This window comes from Danio rerio, chromosome 16, assembly GCF_049306965.1.
Source record: "Danio rerio strain Tuebingen ecotype United States chromosome 16, GRCz12tu, whole genome shotgun sequence".
Classification (NCBI taxonomy): domain Eukaryota; kingdom Metazoa; phylum Chordata; class Actinopteri; order Cypriniformes; family Danionidae; genus Danio; species Danio rerio.
Window position 1 is genome coordinate 17,607,001 of NC_133191.1, and position 15,457 is coordinate 17,622,457.

At 37.7% G+C, this 15,457-nt stretch overlaps 1 protein-coding gene across 23 annotated transcripts in view; it reads right to left on the reverse strand.

Moving 5' to 3' along the window:
• clcn1b (chloride channel, voltage-sensitive 1b) overlaps positions 1 to 15,457 on the reverse strand; it is a 66,880-nt gene extending 51,423 nt beyond the window's left edge. For 12 of the 23 annotated variants that reach the window (XM_073926022.1, XM_073926020.1, XM_073926019.1 and 9 more), the window contains exon 1: positions 15,392 to 15,457. In XM_073926022.1, coding sequence (XP_073782123.1) covers positions 15,392 to 15,442 — 51 coding nt within the window. In that variant the 5' untranslated portion in view covers positions 15,443 to 15,457. Of the gene's footprint in view, positions 1 to 9,372; positions 9,530 to 15,391 lie in introns of those variants that run through there. The other 11 variants (XM_073926015.1, XM_073926014.1, XM_073926012.1 and 8 more) reach the window with 3 other exon arrangements.

Sequence of the window (15,457 nt, forward strand, 5' to 3'; positions counted from 1 at the left end):
TCTTAAGTTATTTTCATTTGATTTAGTTTTTCATTTAAAATCTTAGTTTTATAATTTTTATAATGAACGATTAAAAAGATAATGAAAAACAAATGCATTATTCCAGCTTTCTTTGTTTGTTTTTAGCAAATGTGCTTATTGTTTTTACCACTGCATATTGTTTGTCCAAAATGAAAGTGTCAAAACTGAAAATTTTAATGAAAAAATACATATTAAATAGATTAAGAAACAATTTTCAACATTACCCTAATGGGGCCCTTCCACAATTTCGTCTTTTTATACTATGGTTGCCAATGACTACCAGCTTTCAGCTTTCTTCAAAATATCTTCGTTTGTGTTCAACAGAAGTAAGTCTGTTTGGAACCACTTGAGCGCGAGTATATTCATTCATTTATTTTTAGCTTAGTCCTTTTATTAATTTAGGGTCGCCACAACAAAATGAACCAACAAACTTATTCAGTATATGTTTTTAAGCAGCAGATGCCCTTCCAGCTGCAACTCATCACTGGGAAACATCCATGCACTCCCACACATACGAGCCTGATCTCACGAGGAAATGTAAGTATTTTACGTTTTGACAGTTTAGTGGCTAATTCAGTCATACAAAAATGTACAATTTTAAAAAGGAGGCCTGGCACCCAACCCCACCCCTAACCCCAACCGTCATTGGGTGATGAGCAAATCTTACTAAATTGTACGATTTTGTTTGAATTCATCCGATTTAGCCACTTAATCAAAAAGTTACGAATTGACGTGAGATTGTGTTGCACATACACAATGGACAATTTAGCTTACCCAATTCACCTATACCACATGTCTTTGGATTGTGGGGGAAACCGGAGCACCTGAAGGAAACCATCGCGAACACGGGGTGAACATGCAAACTCCACAAAAAAATGCCAACTGACCCAGCCGAGGCTTGAACCTGCAACCTTCTTGCTGTGAGGCGATGGTGCTACCCACTGAACCAACTTGAATCCCAGTGTGCATATATGTTGCGTAAATTAATTTTTTTTGGTGAACTAGTCAATGATTGCAATAAAAAAGTCCAGCAATGCACCGCCATTCAGTTTTAATGGCATTTCTAAATATTAGCTGTAGTTCAGTGGCAGAAATCCTGACTGAAAAGTCTTTATTTCCACACTAAGCTCAGATAAGTTCAGCCTATTAGTTCAGCATGATTGTATGCATGTACTTGTGCAAATGATTTTTGGATGCAGGAATGTGAAGTGCATCAATATAAGTGTGTGTGGTGGTGAGTTACAGTCATTTGTATATGTCAGACAGAAATAGTCATGCTGTCTACCGGGGCAGAATGGAAAAAGAGCTCCCTCAAGATACTATCAATCATACATATAGTACATGAGCTCAAAACTACAGAACACCAATTTAAAAATTCTTAATGCACCAAAATACAAAAAAACTAATTTAACTTAGCATGCACTGAAACCATGTCAGGTGCCGATTGATTTAATTGACTGAATCATGTAAAGATGAAACTGCAAACTAGTTAGAGAACATCATGATTTAGTTTGAGTTAGAAAGTGAACAAAATAGGAAAATAATGAGGAGTCCATCAGGGTAACCAATACAACATATTGGGCACTAATGGAGGAAGTGATCCACCAAGACATTCTTTACCTTCCTTCCATTACATTCAATACACGCCTGCATACATTCTTGAGCAGCACAGACCCCACATGGGGTGAGACTGAAGGGATCAGATTCAGCCCCTCATGCCTGCTCAAAAACAAGAAATGGTCGATATATATGACTCCAAATATTTGTGTATTTGCTAATATGCATTCGAAACCAAACTTTAAATGTGCAACAATGGTGCATTTAGAACTGTATTCATTACCAATTTATCCACTGCACCTTCCTTTTTATAGCACTTTAAAATAGAAATATTAATTATTAATAAGCACTTAATTACTATAGACATAAAGATATAATTATTTGGAAAAGTAATTAAGAATACAACCTTATACAATCCCAAGTCAGAAAAAGTTGGGACTGTATGGAAAAATACAATTTAAAAAAGAAAGTAGCGATTTCCAAATTTACTTTGACTTGTATTTCATTGCAGACAATATGAAAACAAAATATTTTATATTTTGTCTGGTCAACATTTTGTAAATTAAAATTTATAAATATATATCTTTTACTGTCATTCAGACCAGCAAGACATAAAAAATGAAACAAAAGCAGTTAAGGGGTCATTGTAAGAATTCAATTATTAATTAATTATTATGAATTAATCTTATTAATCTTCTGCATTGGGTTCATCTGTTGAGGGGTTAGCTCAGCTGGGAAAAGCCCCAGCTTTGAGTCCAAGAGACCCAGGTTTAATCCTCAATTAACCCAACTGTTACAGCAAGACTGAACCATGGAAGTGAACCCAGCAGGAGAAGCTTCACCACCTTCCAGTGTCGAGCGTATTCTGTCTGCCCTGTCTGATCAAGCAACCACTATCCAGAAGCATGAGCAGATTCTAACTGAAATCCGCCAGCTACTAAATCTTAACCTCCAGTTTCCCAACCAGTACTTGCACCACCAGCAGCTTTTTTTATATCATCAGAGCCCAAATTACCAGCACCAGAGAGATTTGATGGAGACACAGAGAGGTGTCGAGGATTTGTCACCCAGTGCACGCTGGCCTTTCAATTGCAACCCAGCAGCTTTCCCTAAGAGAACAGTAAGGTAAAAAACAAAGCTTTAAATTGGGCCACATCGTTATGGGACTAGTAATCTACCCTTGCCAACAAGAGCACCAGTTTCATTGCAGAGATGAAGAAGGTCTACCACCATTCAGCCAGTAAAGGAGATGTGAGTTATTGCCTACTTTAACTCTCTCAGGGTGAGAGGAGTGTGGCAGAATTTTCTATTGAGTTTGGAACCCTGGCCTCAAAAAGTGGATGGGACCAGCGAGCATTGAAAGCAACTTTTCACCGTGCCTTGTCCTCTGAATTAAAGGATGAACTGGCTTTTAGAGATCCTGCACCAGATCTTGAGTCTCTCATTGATGTTGCCATTCGAGACCATCGTCTAAGGTAACGACAACAAGAATGAGGTAGAGAGACCAGGTTATTTGATCCTTATGTACCTTCTAGCACCATCACTTAACCCCTTCAACTCCATGATCTTGAGGAACCAATGCAATTGGGGAGAACTAGATTGACCCAGACTGAACTGGATCGGCGGATGAGGGAGTGATGCTGTCTCTACTGTGGAGAGCCAGGCCACTTTCCCTCCACTTGCCCAGAACTGAAGGGGAAAGCCAGCTCTTATCCAGGTAGAGGGGGATCCGGGCGAGAGTAGATACTTCCCCCTGGGCTATCACTTCTGGAGTTCGAGCCACTATCACCCAAGGCAACCAACTACACCATCTTTGTGCCTTCATTGATTCTGGAGCTGCTGGTAATTTTATGCATATCAACATGGCCAGTGAGCTGGGCATTATAACTTTAGTCCTCTAGAGACCCCTCACCATCAGAGCACTAGACGGCAGACCTGTTGGTTCATGACAGGTTAGTCACTGCACCACATCTCTCCAGTTAAAGATAGGGGCACACAGAGAAGTGATACAATTTTTTTATCCATTTACCAGAACACCCCTTAGTTCTTGGTTTCCCTTGGTTATTCCATCACAACCCTTTTATAGACTAGTCCAGATGTGTTGTAAAGAGTTGGGATACTGCTGTGTTTCAGATTTTTCCTTTTGCCATTCTCTTGAGCCACTGGAAAAATTTCTTGGACCTCAGCCCGATTACCCCAGATCCCCTTCAGACCACACTATAACCATACCCACCACTGAAGTTTGAGTTACATCCAAGCTCAAGCCATTCACTATCAAGTCCCCAGATCTCTTGCCAGACCTACCTTAGGTTTCTCCATGTCTGTCCCGAGTTCCTCTATAATACATGGATCTCAGTGGAGTCTTCAGTAAGTCTTAGGCTACTTCGTTACCCCCGCATCATCCTTATGTTTGTTTTATCGAGCTTGTACCTGAAGCATGCCCGCCTCGAGGAAGAATGTACTCTCTCTCTCTCTATCCCTGAAAGAACTGCCATGGAGAAATACCTAAACGAGGCCATAGATAGTGGATTCATTCACCCTTCAACCTCACCTGCAGGAGCAAGCTTTTTTTTAGTTTCCAAGAAGATAGGAGTCTGCGACCCTGTATTGATTATAGAGGTTTGAATCACATCACCTTTAAGAATCGCTACCCATCACCCCTGATGAACGCTGCTTTTCAGATACTACAGGGCGCCACTATCTTCACGAAGTTGGACCACAGAAATGCCTACCATCTGGTCAAGATCAAGGAATGAGATGAGTGGAAGACCGCTTTCAACATTCCAACAGGCAACTATGAATATCAGGTAATGCCTTTTGGTCTTGTAAATGCCCCAGCCGTCTTTCAGGCATTCATTAATGATGTCCTCAGGGAGATGTTGAACAAATTTGTTTTTGTTTACTTGGATGACATACTCAGTTTTTCAAGTAACTATCAAGATCATGTAAAACATGTCCGGCAGGTCCTCTCCCAGTTGTTGAGACACAGACTGTTCGTTAAGCTGGAGTAGAGTAAATTTTAAGTCTTCAAAGTGTCTTTTTTTGGGTTCATAGAATACAAATGTAGCCTTCAGATTAATCCTGGCAAAATCAAGGCAGTACTGGATTGGCCACAACCATGTTCAGTTAAGTAGGTCCAACAATTTTTGGGGTTCGATAATTTTTATTGGACATTTATTAGAGGCTTCAGTTATATTGCAGAACAAATCTCTGCCCTAACCAAGAAGACTGCCAAGTCATTTGTGTGGACTGAGATGACCAATAAGGCCTTTAACAGACTGAAGGTTCTCTTCACATCTGCCCCCATTTTAGCTCTTCTGGATCCAGAGCTTCCTTTTGTAGTGGAGGTGGATGTTTCTGACATAGGCATAGGAGCAGTCCTTTCTCAAAAAAGTAAGACCTACAACAAGCTTCACCCATGTGCTTATCTTTCTCACAGGCTTACACCAGCTCAGAGGCTGTCAAGGTGGCATTAGAAGAGTGGAGACACTGGTTGGAGTGGGCCAAACATCCATTTATCATCTCGACAGACCACAAGAACCTCACCTACATTAGAGAGGCTAAGAGGTTAAACCACAGGCAAGCTCGCTGGACCCTTTTCTTTACCCCTTTTTGACTTTACTCTCTCTTATCGCCCAGGCTCAAAAAAATTAAAGCCAGATGCACTCTCTGTTATTATTATACCTACCTCCAGAGTGGTTGGTGCAATCCAGTGGGGAACTGGGACTTGGGAATTGGAAGAGACTGTCAGGAGAGCACAGCTCAGACAGTGCCAGGTAAAAGTCCTCCAGGGCGTCCCTTTGTACCTAACCAACTACGCTCTGAAGTGTTGCAGCGGGCTCATGCTTTCCTCCAATCGGGTCACCCTGGGGCAACTAGAACGCACAAGCTCATCCAGAGACAAATTTTGGTGGCCAAAGCTACAGAATAATGTCCAAATTTTTGTTGCTGCTTGCTCTATTTGGGCACAGAACAAGGAGCCAAGAACCTGACCTCAAAGCCTGCTGCACCCACTGCCTATTCCTAAACACCCTTGGACACACATATCATTAGACTGTGTTACAGGCCTACCAGAGTCCAAAGGTAATACAGTCATTCTGGTGGTAGTGGACAGATTTTCCAAGGCGTCATTTACTCCCATTGGCCAAACTCCCAACAGCAAGTCAGACAGGCGAGCTTCTCATGCAGAATGTGTTTAGGATCCATAGCTTTCCGGTCTCCGACCGTGGGCCACACTTCATGTCCAGGTTCTGAAAGGAATTTCATTAGGTGCTCCATTAGCCTCTCATCTGGCTTTCATCCCCAATCTAATGGTCAGACAGATAGGGTAAACCAAGTGATTGAAAGGTCTTTGAGATATCAGACAATCAGACCACTTGGAGCTCCTGGTTGGTCTGGGCTGAGTTTGCACATAACATCTTTTACCAGTATTCTTTGGTAATGTCTCCTTTTGAGGGCCAGTATGGTTTCCCTCCCCTTGTGTTTTCTGGACAGGAACCAGAAGTTAGTGTCCCAGTTGCTACACAAAGTGGTCCACCGATGCAGACGATCATGGCAGAGAGCTCGAGTAGCCTTACTAAAAGCAACCCAACAACAGCGGAGACAAGCGCCGAAGGCCAGGGCCCACACATCACCCAGGTAGGAGAGTGTGGCTTTAAACCAGGGATCTTCCTCTTCGGGTAGTCTCGCAAACTGGCCCCACGCTATCTTGGTCCATTTAAGATCCTCCGAAAGATAAATCCTGTATCCTACCGGCTACTCCAGCCTAGGTCCATAAGGATTCACCACACCTTTCATGTTTCCAAATTAAAACCTGTTGTATGTTCCTCTCTCTCCCCACCCAGCAAACCCATGCCAAAACCCCGGATCATTGAGGGTAGACCGGCTTACACGGTACACAGGCTTCTGGATTCTTGGCTGGTCCGTGGGAATGTGCCTTGTTGACTGGGAGGGCTATGGCCCAGAGGAGTGGTCATGGGTGCTGGCTAAGGATATACTGGAACCAGTGCTGATCACTGACTTTAATCATGCCCAAAGAAGCTCTAGAGGAATGTCAGGAGCCGTTCTTAGAGGTGAGGCTCCAGTAAGAATTCATTAAGCTGCATTTCTCCTCCTGACCAGAAGGAGGTGCTTCCTCCGGATCTGTGCATAGCACGACTTTCTTGCCATCTGCTGTGTGCCACAACTCAAGCTTGATTTGCAACACCTGTGTTCTGCCCCATATCAGTGTGTGTGTTACCAGCTACTGTGTTCAGTCTTGTGTTTATTACTGCCTGGTGTTCTCCTGATCTTCTAGAGAAGACAAGTTACTCTTTATTGTTGTATTTTTGACCCTTGTGTCTGATTTGTTTGGCCTGTTTACTAGAAGTTCGGCTTCGGTCATTTCTGTTGTACTTTGTTTTCCATTTTTTAAGTAAAGATCATTTGTTTATTTTTTCTGAAAATACAGCCTCAAGTTTCCTTATTAGTCTTCTGCACTTGGGTTCATCTGTTGAGGGGTTAGCTCAGTTGGGAAAAGCCCCAGCTTTGAGTCCAAGAGACCTGGGTTCAATCCTAACCTAACCCACCTGTTAAAGTCATAATCAGGTTAAAAAAAAAATATTGGTTAAATAATGATCATTATGGTCATTTGAAACAGGTCATGTCAACAGGTGCCAAAAAATACATGAGAAAATTATTGAGATGTTTAAAAACAATGTTCCTCACAGAAAGATAGGCAGAGATTTGAAATTTCACCTTCAACAGTTCATAACATACATTAAAAGATTCAAGGAATCTGGAGGATTTTCAGTGTGTAAGAGACAAAGGTGCAAGCCTAAGCTAAATAACCATAATCTCTGATCCCTCAGGCGGCACTGCATCAAGAATCATATTTCATCTATAGGTGATATCATCACATGGGCTCAGGACTACTTTGGCAAACCTTTGTCATATACTACAATATGTAGTTACATCTACAAATGCCAGTTAAAACTACTGTGCCAAAAGGGAGCCCTATGCTAACAGTGTCTAGACGCACCATCGACTTCTCTGGGCTCGATGCATCTGGGACAGATCATCATACTATAGAAATGTACTGTAGTCAGATGAATCAGCATTTCAGGTATTATTTTTTGGGGAGAAATAGGCGCCGTGGGCTCTGGACTAAAAAAGAAAAGAATCATCCAGACTGTTACCAGCAACAAGTGTAAAAGCCAAGGTCTGTCATGGTATAGGGTTGTGTCAGTGGCCTTGACAAAGGCACTTCTGTGATGGCAGCATTAATGCTGAAAAATACATAGAGATTTTGGAGCACAATATGGTGCCTTCTTTTCCAGAGACGCCCATGCCAATTTAACAAGACATTGCAAAACCACATTCTGCATACATTACAAAGTCCTGGCTGTGGAGAAAGAGCCTGCCTGCAGTCCCGACCTGTCTCCAATAGAGAATGTGTGGTGCATTTTGAAGCACAAAATGCGACAACAAAGACGGCTTACTATTCACCACCTTAAGACTTGTGTGCAGGACGAATGGGTAAAAAATTACACCTGTAACACTTCATCACTTGGTGTCTTCAGTCCCTAAACGTATTTTGAGTGGTGAGAAAAGGAATGGCAACATTAAAAAGTTAAAAATGCTTTACTGTTCCAACTTTTTTCAAAAGTGTAGCAAAGAATACCTTAAAAAATTAAATAAAAATCATGAGGACTACATTAAAAAATGTTTGTTGTAGTCAAAGTAGAAAGTAGAGAGAAGAACCAAGGCTGTTTCTATCATTGCCTCTTTCATTTTCTAGTCACTGACTCAGGATGACAGCGTGAGAAATTATTTGACAACACATTCTGTGTCCCCTTCCAACAGCTTTTTTTCCTCATTCTTTATTTACACTGAAGACTTAAGTTCAAAACCATGGCCTAAAAACTCATTGCAAGCTTCTCTTATCCAAACAACTGAAATCATATGATCAAGCAAATAAATTACAGGACATGTCATTCTTTAAAATAAAAATAATAATTTGATATAAGAAATTATGTATTTCAGCCAAAAAGGACCAGAAACAACTGAAAGCAAGATGAATGGAAGGACAGACAGGGCAAAGAGAGTGAAAGTTGCTAACAGACACAAGCATGGAGGACACAGTGACTTTGAGAGTTAATTAAAAACACAGACATGCTGGTCAGTGTATGTCTAAATACAATAATCAAAAATCTGACCCATTCAATGACAGACTGATCACATCTTTCTCTAAATAATTATCACACTTTTATAACAAACACACACACATACACTGAGATCTACATACAAACACAATTATATACTTAATATTACCGTAATTTTAGAATATATATAAAACATGTTTTATTACTATAAAATATTATAGGACAAAACAAAACAAGAAAATAAAATCAGCAAAAATCTAATAATGACTTATTTTCTTTTTAAAGTTTATATATATTTTTGAAAGGGTCATCACATCAATTAAACTGATTTCATAATATTAAGTAAAACTTCATATAACCTAAAACATTTAGTTGATAAACATTTAAAAATGAGTTAAAGAAACATAAACAAATTTGTTGTCTTGACTTTTTAGCATTCATTTTTACAGTGCAAAATGAACAAATTAGCTTCAACATATTTTGATAGTTTAACATTAACTAAAAGTAACATGTTTTGTATATAATGAAACAAAATCATTAACATAAATTCCTCCATATTCATACAAAAATGCACAGCATAAACAGTTTAAACAGTAAAAAAAAAATATTTAAGGTGAAAAAAAGAGAAAAAATGCTTAATTTATAATCTCACCAGAACTTGATCGAAATTCAGAACCGTCTCAAATGTGTTGATGGGTTCCCTTATCATCTTGCTTTATTTTCCTGTGTTTTCCTCTTACATTCGTCTTCTACCTGCGTTTCTCCCGTCCTCCTCTTCACCTTCACTAAATATTAAGATATTAGTAACTGTATCTGCCCTAGGGGGGTGTCTACTAGGCTAATGCAAGTAAACCACAATACCCATAATGCAGTGTGCTATATTACAAACTGTGGTTGACAGTGGGCTGTCAGCAACTGGTAATTCACAGGTCTGTGCCTTCCTAATCCTGTCTGGTGCTCAGCTGAAATCCTTCACATGTAACCTGCACATTGAAGCATTTTGTGTTTCGTGATATTGATTGAGCGGTTGTGCTTAAGTCGATTTCAATAAAAGCTACATTAAAAGGATTAAAAAAAATAAAAAGTTAACAATTACACATTATTTACTTACTCTGTAAAAAGTGATAAATTACTTAAAGCTAGTAAACCAATTGCCTTTAAAGTAAGAAGTTGACTTTACAAAAATAAAGTAAACCCATTGTAACTTGGAACTGTGAAGCTAACTTAATTTTTATAATCATGCTAATTGTACTTACATTTTAAATGTATTTTACTGCATGTCATTTTGCTAGTTACAGAAAAGCTGGGGGGGAAAAACAAATCTAATAAAGATGTATTGGAGTAAAAAAAAGATTAGTTTACTTTTATTTCAAACAAACCATTTAGGTTCAAAAACTAATCCTAATGAATACCGTGAATTTAATTTGAGTAAACAAAGCAATTTGAGCAGAGTAAAACCCAATTAATGAATAGAACTTAAACCAACTGATTAGTGAAAAACCCAAAAAGTTAAAGCAACTCAAACTGCTTGAGGAAACCGATTGCTGCAAACCATTTGAGTACTGTGAACTTATTCCATTTAAGTTAAAGTAATGAGGTACTTCATTGCTGAGTTCAAAACTCTTTTTTTTTTTTTTTTTTTGAAGGTAACCACTCATTTCATTTGTTAAAGTTGACTGTTGGGTTTTACAATGCAGTGATATCTTTCACCCCTATACTTTCCTTTTTTTAAAAGTGGCAAAAGTTCCAAAAACAAAATGTTATGGCAGCCATGAAAATAAAAGATATTAAAATAGAATAAAAACAGCAAATAATTACACATTCGTTGATATGGATATGTTCATTTGTAAAAGTGCAATTTAAATGTTTGTTTTTTTTTGTGTGTGTGTGTGTGTGTGTGTGTGTGTGTGTGTGTGTGTGTGTGTGTGTGTGTGTGTGTGTGTGTGTGTGTGTGTGTGTGTGTGTGTGAATATTTTTTTTACACTTATTAAGTAATTATTCTGTTAGGTGGAAAGGCTTAATAGAGGTGAGGGAAATACATTAAACATGTTGAAACAATTTTGTTTCCAAATGAGTCTTTAAAATAATCACTGTTACTCTCATAGACACAATAATTCAGGTTTTACATTAACATTTACTCAGGTGTTTTCTAAAAAGACTATCGTGGAATATTCAAAGTGGAACATCACATAAATACAAATTTTAAATAAGAAATAATTTAAGGGTTTAGTTCGCCCCCAAAAATGTAAAATCTGTCATAATTTACTCACATTCAGTTGGCTCTAAACTTTTATGAATCCCTTTCTTCTGTTGAACACAAAGCAAGCTATTCTGAAGAGTTTGATGGGGCACTTACATAATGCACTTGCACTTACATAATTCTTGTTACAGATGTGTACTTTAGTGTTGTTACTAATGTCCTGTTACACATTTGAACTTAGACATACTATTCAGTGGGTTGTTAAATTTTTGTAGTTACACCAGTATTACACAAGTAAATACTATGAATCAGTGTGTACATACAATGTAGTTACATACTACTTACACATCTAGTTACTATGTAAGTTCACAGGTATAAGTGACAAGTGGGACCAAAGAAACTACTTGGAACAATCACAGGATGAGTAAATCATGAAATCTTGATATTTACATGGGCGAACTATGCCTTCAACATTTTAATTACATTTTCACACATAATATTTATGCTGAACAGTACAGTTGGAGTCAATTTTTATCACCCCTTTTAAATTTTTCTTCTTTTTTAAATATTTTCCAAATGATGTTTAACAGAGCAAGGATATCTTCTGGGGGAATAAACAAGGGAACTAATAAATCAGGGGGGCTAATAATTCTGACTTCAACTGTATATGAATTAAACATTACACTGACACACTGATCACTCCAGCATTGTATTAATAATTAAGGCACAATTACACATTTTCAAAAGCTTTTTGATAACATGTACTGTAATTGTGCCTTAAATATTAATACATTTTATACTTTTTTTTTTTTTGCTTGATTAAACTACTTGTTTAAAATTAACTAAAACAACACAACTCTTAAGATTTTATTGGGACAACTTTTAGACATTTTTTATGTTTAATCCACATAAATTTGTTAAAAGTGTTAAGTTAACTTTATCAATTTGTGTTGGGACCACATGATTGAATTGTGTGGAACCCTGAATTTTTTTTTTTTTTTTTTTTTACAGTGTATGAAGACACCAACGTTGTCAAAATACTTCCAGTTCACACAGATTCTATAAGAAACTACTAAACATGCTGCATTAAGCATTTCAGACCAGTCAGCAGCTGGTTGACACTTTGTAAACAAACATTACACGTCTGCGCACATATGCATTTACACAATCTGTTATTTTTGTTTTGGATGTCAAGCGTTCCCACATGGCTGTAAACTGAACACAGAATACATTCGCTGGTCACTTCACTTGTTTTACAAAATTGCATCTTTGTAGCTTACATAGCCTCGAGATAGTTTTGACATATTTTACGTTATCAATCCCCAAAATAATACTGTCAAATAATGGTCAAAGCACATAAAACATTTCCAACATTGTTGTGTAAACAACCTCTTAAACTTAAAATACGATACCGAGCAAAATGAGTAGGTAAACAAACTTGTTTGAATTTCATTATTTCAGCAGTCTGGAGTTCTGAGGAATAGGCAAATTCATCATCAAAAAAATTTTATTTGCTATTCTGCCCAAAAATTGAGTAAAAGTTCAAACGCAACCACTATTTTATTCTCTGCACTCTTCTTACACTGACCATTTGACTCTCAGTCTGTTCATTGCTGTCATTCAGCAGTCAAGACTCCCAAAGGAACTGTGCTAAAGAACAGGTCATCAGCAGCTGCATGACCTGGAAGTGAAATCACTTAACCAAGACCATTAAAAATACACATAGTGCTGTTCAACATTAGTATAAGCAAACACTGCTGTAAAAGAATATGCCGATCTTCTTAGGGGATTCACATGCAATAGGTTTTTGTCTCGTAGCAGAATCTTTTCTTTGATTTACTTTTTCTCCAAGCAAACTCCTAACCTGGCCATGGCAGAAATGGCTCAATATAATGGAAAAAAATAGATTGGTAGAAAAATTATATTTCTCTTTTTGCATTCTCTCACAATGTGAAGTTTCACAAACTAATTTCAAGACAGGCACCTGATATCCCCCATCTCCCTCCTCCTCTTTTCTAAATGAATCCAGCATTGGGTGTCACGGTGAATCAGTAGTTAGCACTGAGTCTCGGCTGGGCCAGCTGGCATTGCAGTGAGGAGTTTACATGTTCTTCCCATGCTCGTGTGGGTTTCCCCAGGTACTTAGGTTTCTACTCACAGTACAGTAACATGCAACATCAGTGAATTAAATAAACCAATAGAAACAGTTATGATTAACCAATGAATAGGCCAAACAAATTGAGGGAGCTCTCAAGAACTACCTGGTATCGTACCCCCTTACATGCTCATTGACCAGACGAGATACTTGGACTCAATTTTCTCCGAGTTCAGGGTACTCTCTCAGGACAGCAAGCTATCAAGCAACATCTAAGTGTGTTTTCTTGAAACATTTGCAAGAGCTATAGGAACTCTGATCACCTTTAAAACTTTTTGTACCAACTTTTGTCACAGTGCTTTTGTGGACAATGCAAAGTTTCTCTGGGAATAGGATGCGAACATTTTGGGGGAAAAAAATACAAAGATTTATATGGAAATCCAAAAGTTTTGCGAAAGAACGTAAAAAGAACAGAATATTTTTCCCCTGTTGCACTTTACAATTTTCAATAATAGTAAAAAAAAAATGAGTTAACATCTAATCTAAATAATATGTTAATAAAAACACCAAATCTATATAATTTATTAACAAACATTGTATTGTAACATATTAATCTCAGTTTCAACACTTGATAAAGCACAGTTGTATCTGATTAAAATGAGTAAAAATTAAATATTATTTATTGTTCATTATTTTTAGACCTCATGAAATAAATACTTCAAGTTAGTTTTATGAAATATAATTAAGTAATGTTTAAATAAACTTTTAAGTGTCTATTTTGCAAGGAAAGTATACTAGCACCTGTGTTCTAGTATACCTGTAAGTGTACTACTTACAGTAAATACCACTTAAAATAGTTAATTTAAGGCATAGAAAATGATGTCATCATTTACTCATCCTTTAATTATGTCGAACTTTTATGAGTCTCTTTCTTCTGTTAAACACAAAATAAGATATTCTGAAAAATGTTGGAAACCCCTAACGATTTACATAATATTTGTTTTATAGTGTGCTTCATTTTTATTCCACATGAGAAAGAAATTCATTATTTGAGTTACAAGTTAGCAAAATCTGACCATTCACATACATTGCCTTTGTTAAAAAAATAAATTAATTAATTAAAAAAAATAAAAGTAAAATAGCAGTACCACAGTTGGTACTAAACTGTGTATTAAATCTGATTATACAGAGGTAAACATTTACATAAATTGTGTGAACATAGCTACTGATAAGATTTTACTCTGACTGGATTCTTCTTTTAGACAGAGAGAAAGGGGCTAGCAGGGCTAGTGATGCATGTATGCGGAAAGGTTAATAAAGCTCAGCCCTGGAAACAGTCCCATATAGTGCGGCAGGAAAGAAAAAAATCTGTGGGAACTCAAAAGTAAGAGAAGACAGGTGGAGAAATGGAAGGTTGATGGGAGGTTGTGTGTGGGAACTTAGTGACTTGTGAGAGTGCAGAACTGACAGCAAAAGAACTGAATCTCTATCACCCCTCATCTCACCTTTTCACACACCACTTTCTCTTGTTTTGTTTTTGGTTTTTTTGACAACTGAACTTTTTCAACTTTTTCTTTTTTACTTTAACACATTCTTTAGCCATTCCTAAAAAAAACTGTCCAAAAAAATAAAAAAATTAAAAAATATTTGAATGTACCTGTACAGCTGACCACATTGCTTTTAGATGCAGCGTCCATTGACATCAGCCTGACAGAGAGGGCTAGGTGTATATTTAACCTGCATGCTCAGGTTTCTGTTAGCATGCAGCAGCCGAGACGTACTGCATAGGATCGCACAAATATGCACAAGTTTGTTTCACACATCTGCAAGTCTTTGACATTAAAAATAATCTTCAACCTAAAAAGAAAATATTTCAACAGGCAGTAGCCCAAAGTATACACAAAGTAATTGACAAGCATTAAAAAAGCACAAAGCTGAAACATAGTACACAGTTCTATGGTTCTATAAACAGGGTTTTCTTCTAATAGACACTCAATTAAGTGCAAATTCATAGAACTGACTCTAATGGAAGTTTACGAGACAGACTGTCTTTAATCAGCAGGGTGTTGACACAGGTTATGACAATTCTCATTCCTATTCATGAGTTGTGCTAGAAGAGCCCAGTGTGCTTTATGTATGTCACCACTAAGAATAGAATGGAAAATCAATTAAAGCCAAGGCTAGTGAAGTCAAAGTCTTTAAGAACTATTATTTAGAGTCATGTTTTGGGCAGGCAAGTGTATCTAGGTTAGAACAAACCAGACTGACCATAATACACCTCAGCAAGCCACCCGCCAACAGCAAGACAATGAAACGCCTCAGCACAAGACAACAAAACAACAGAAGATAGAGAGGCACAGAAAGACAGTGACTGACCAAAGTTTGCTGGTATCTCAGAGCTTTCCTTTGCGACGCATCGGCAGCCATCGACACGCTCGCACT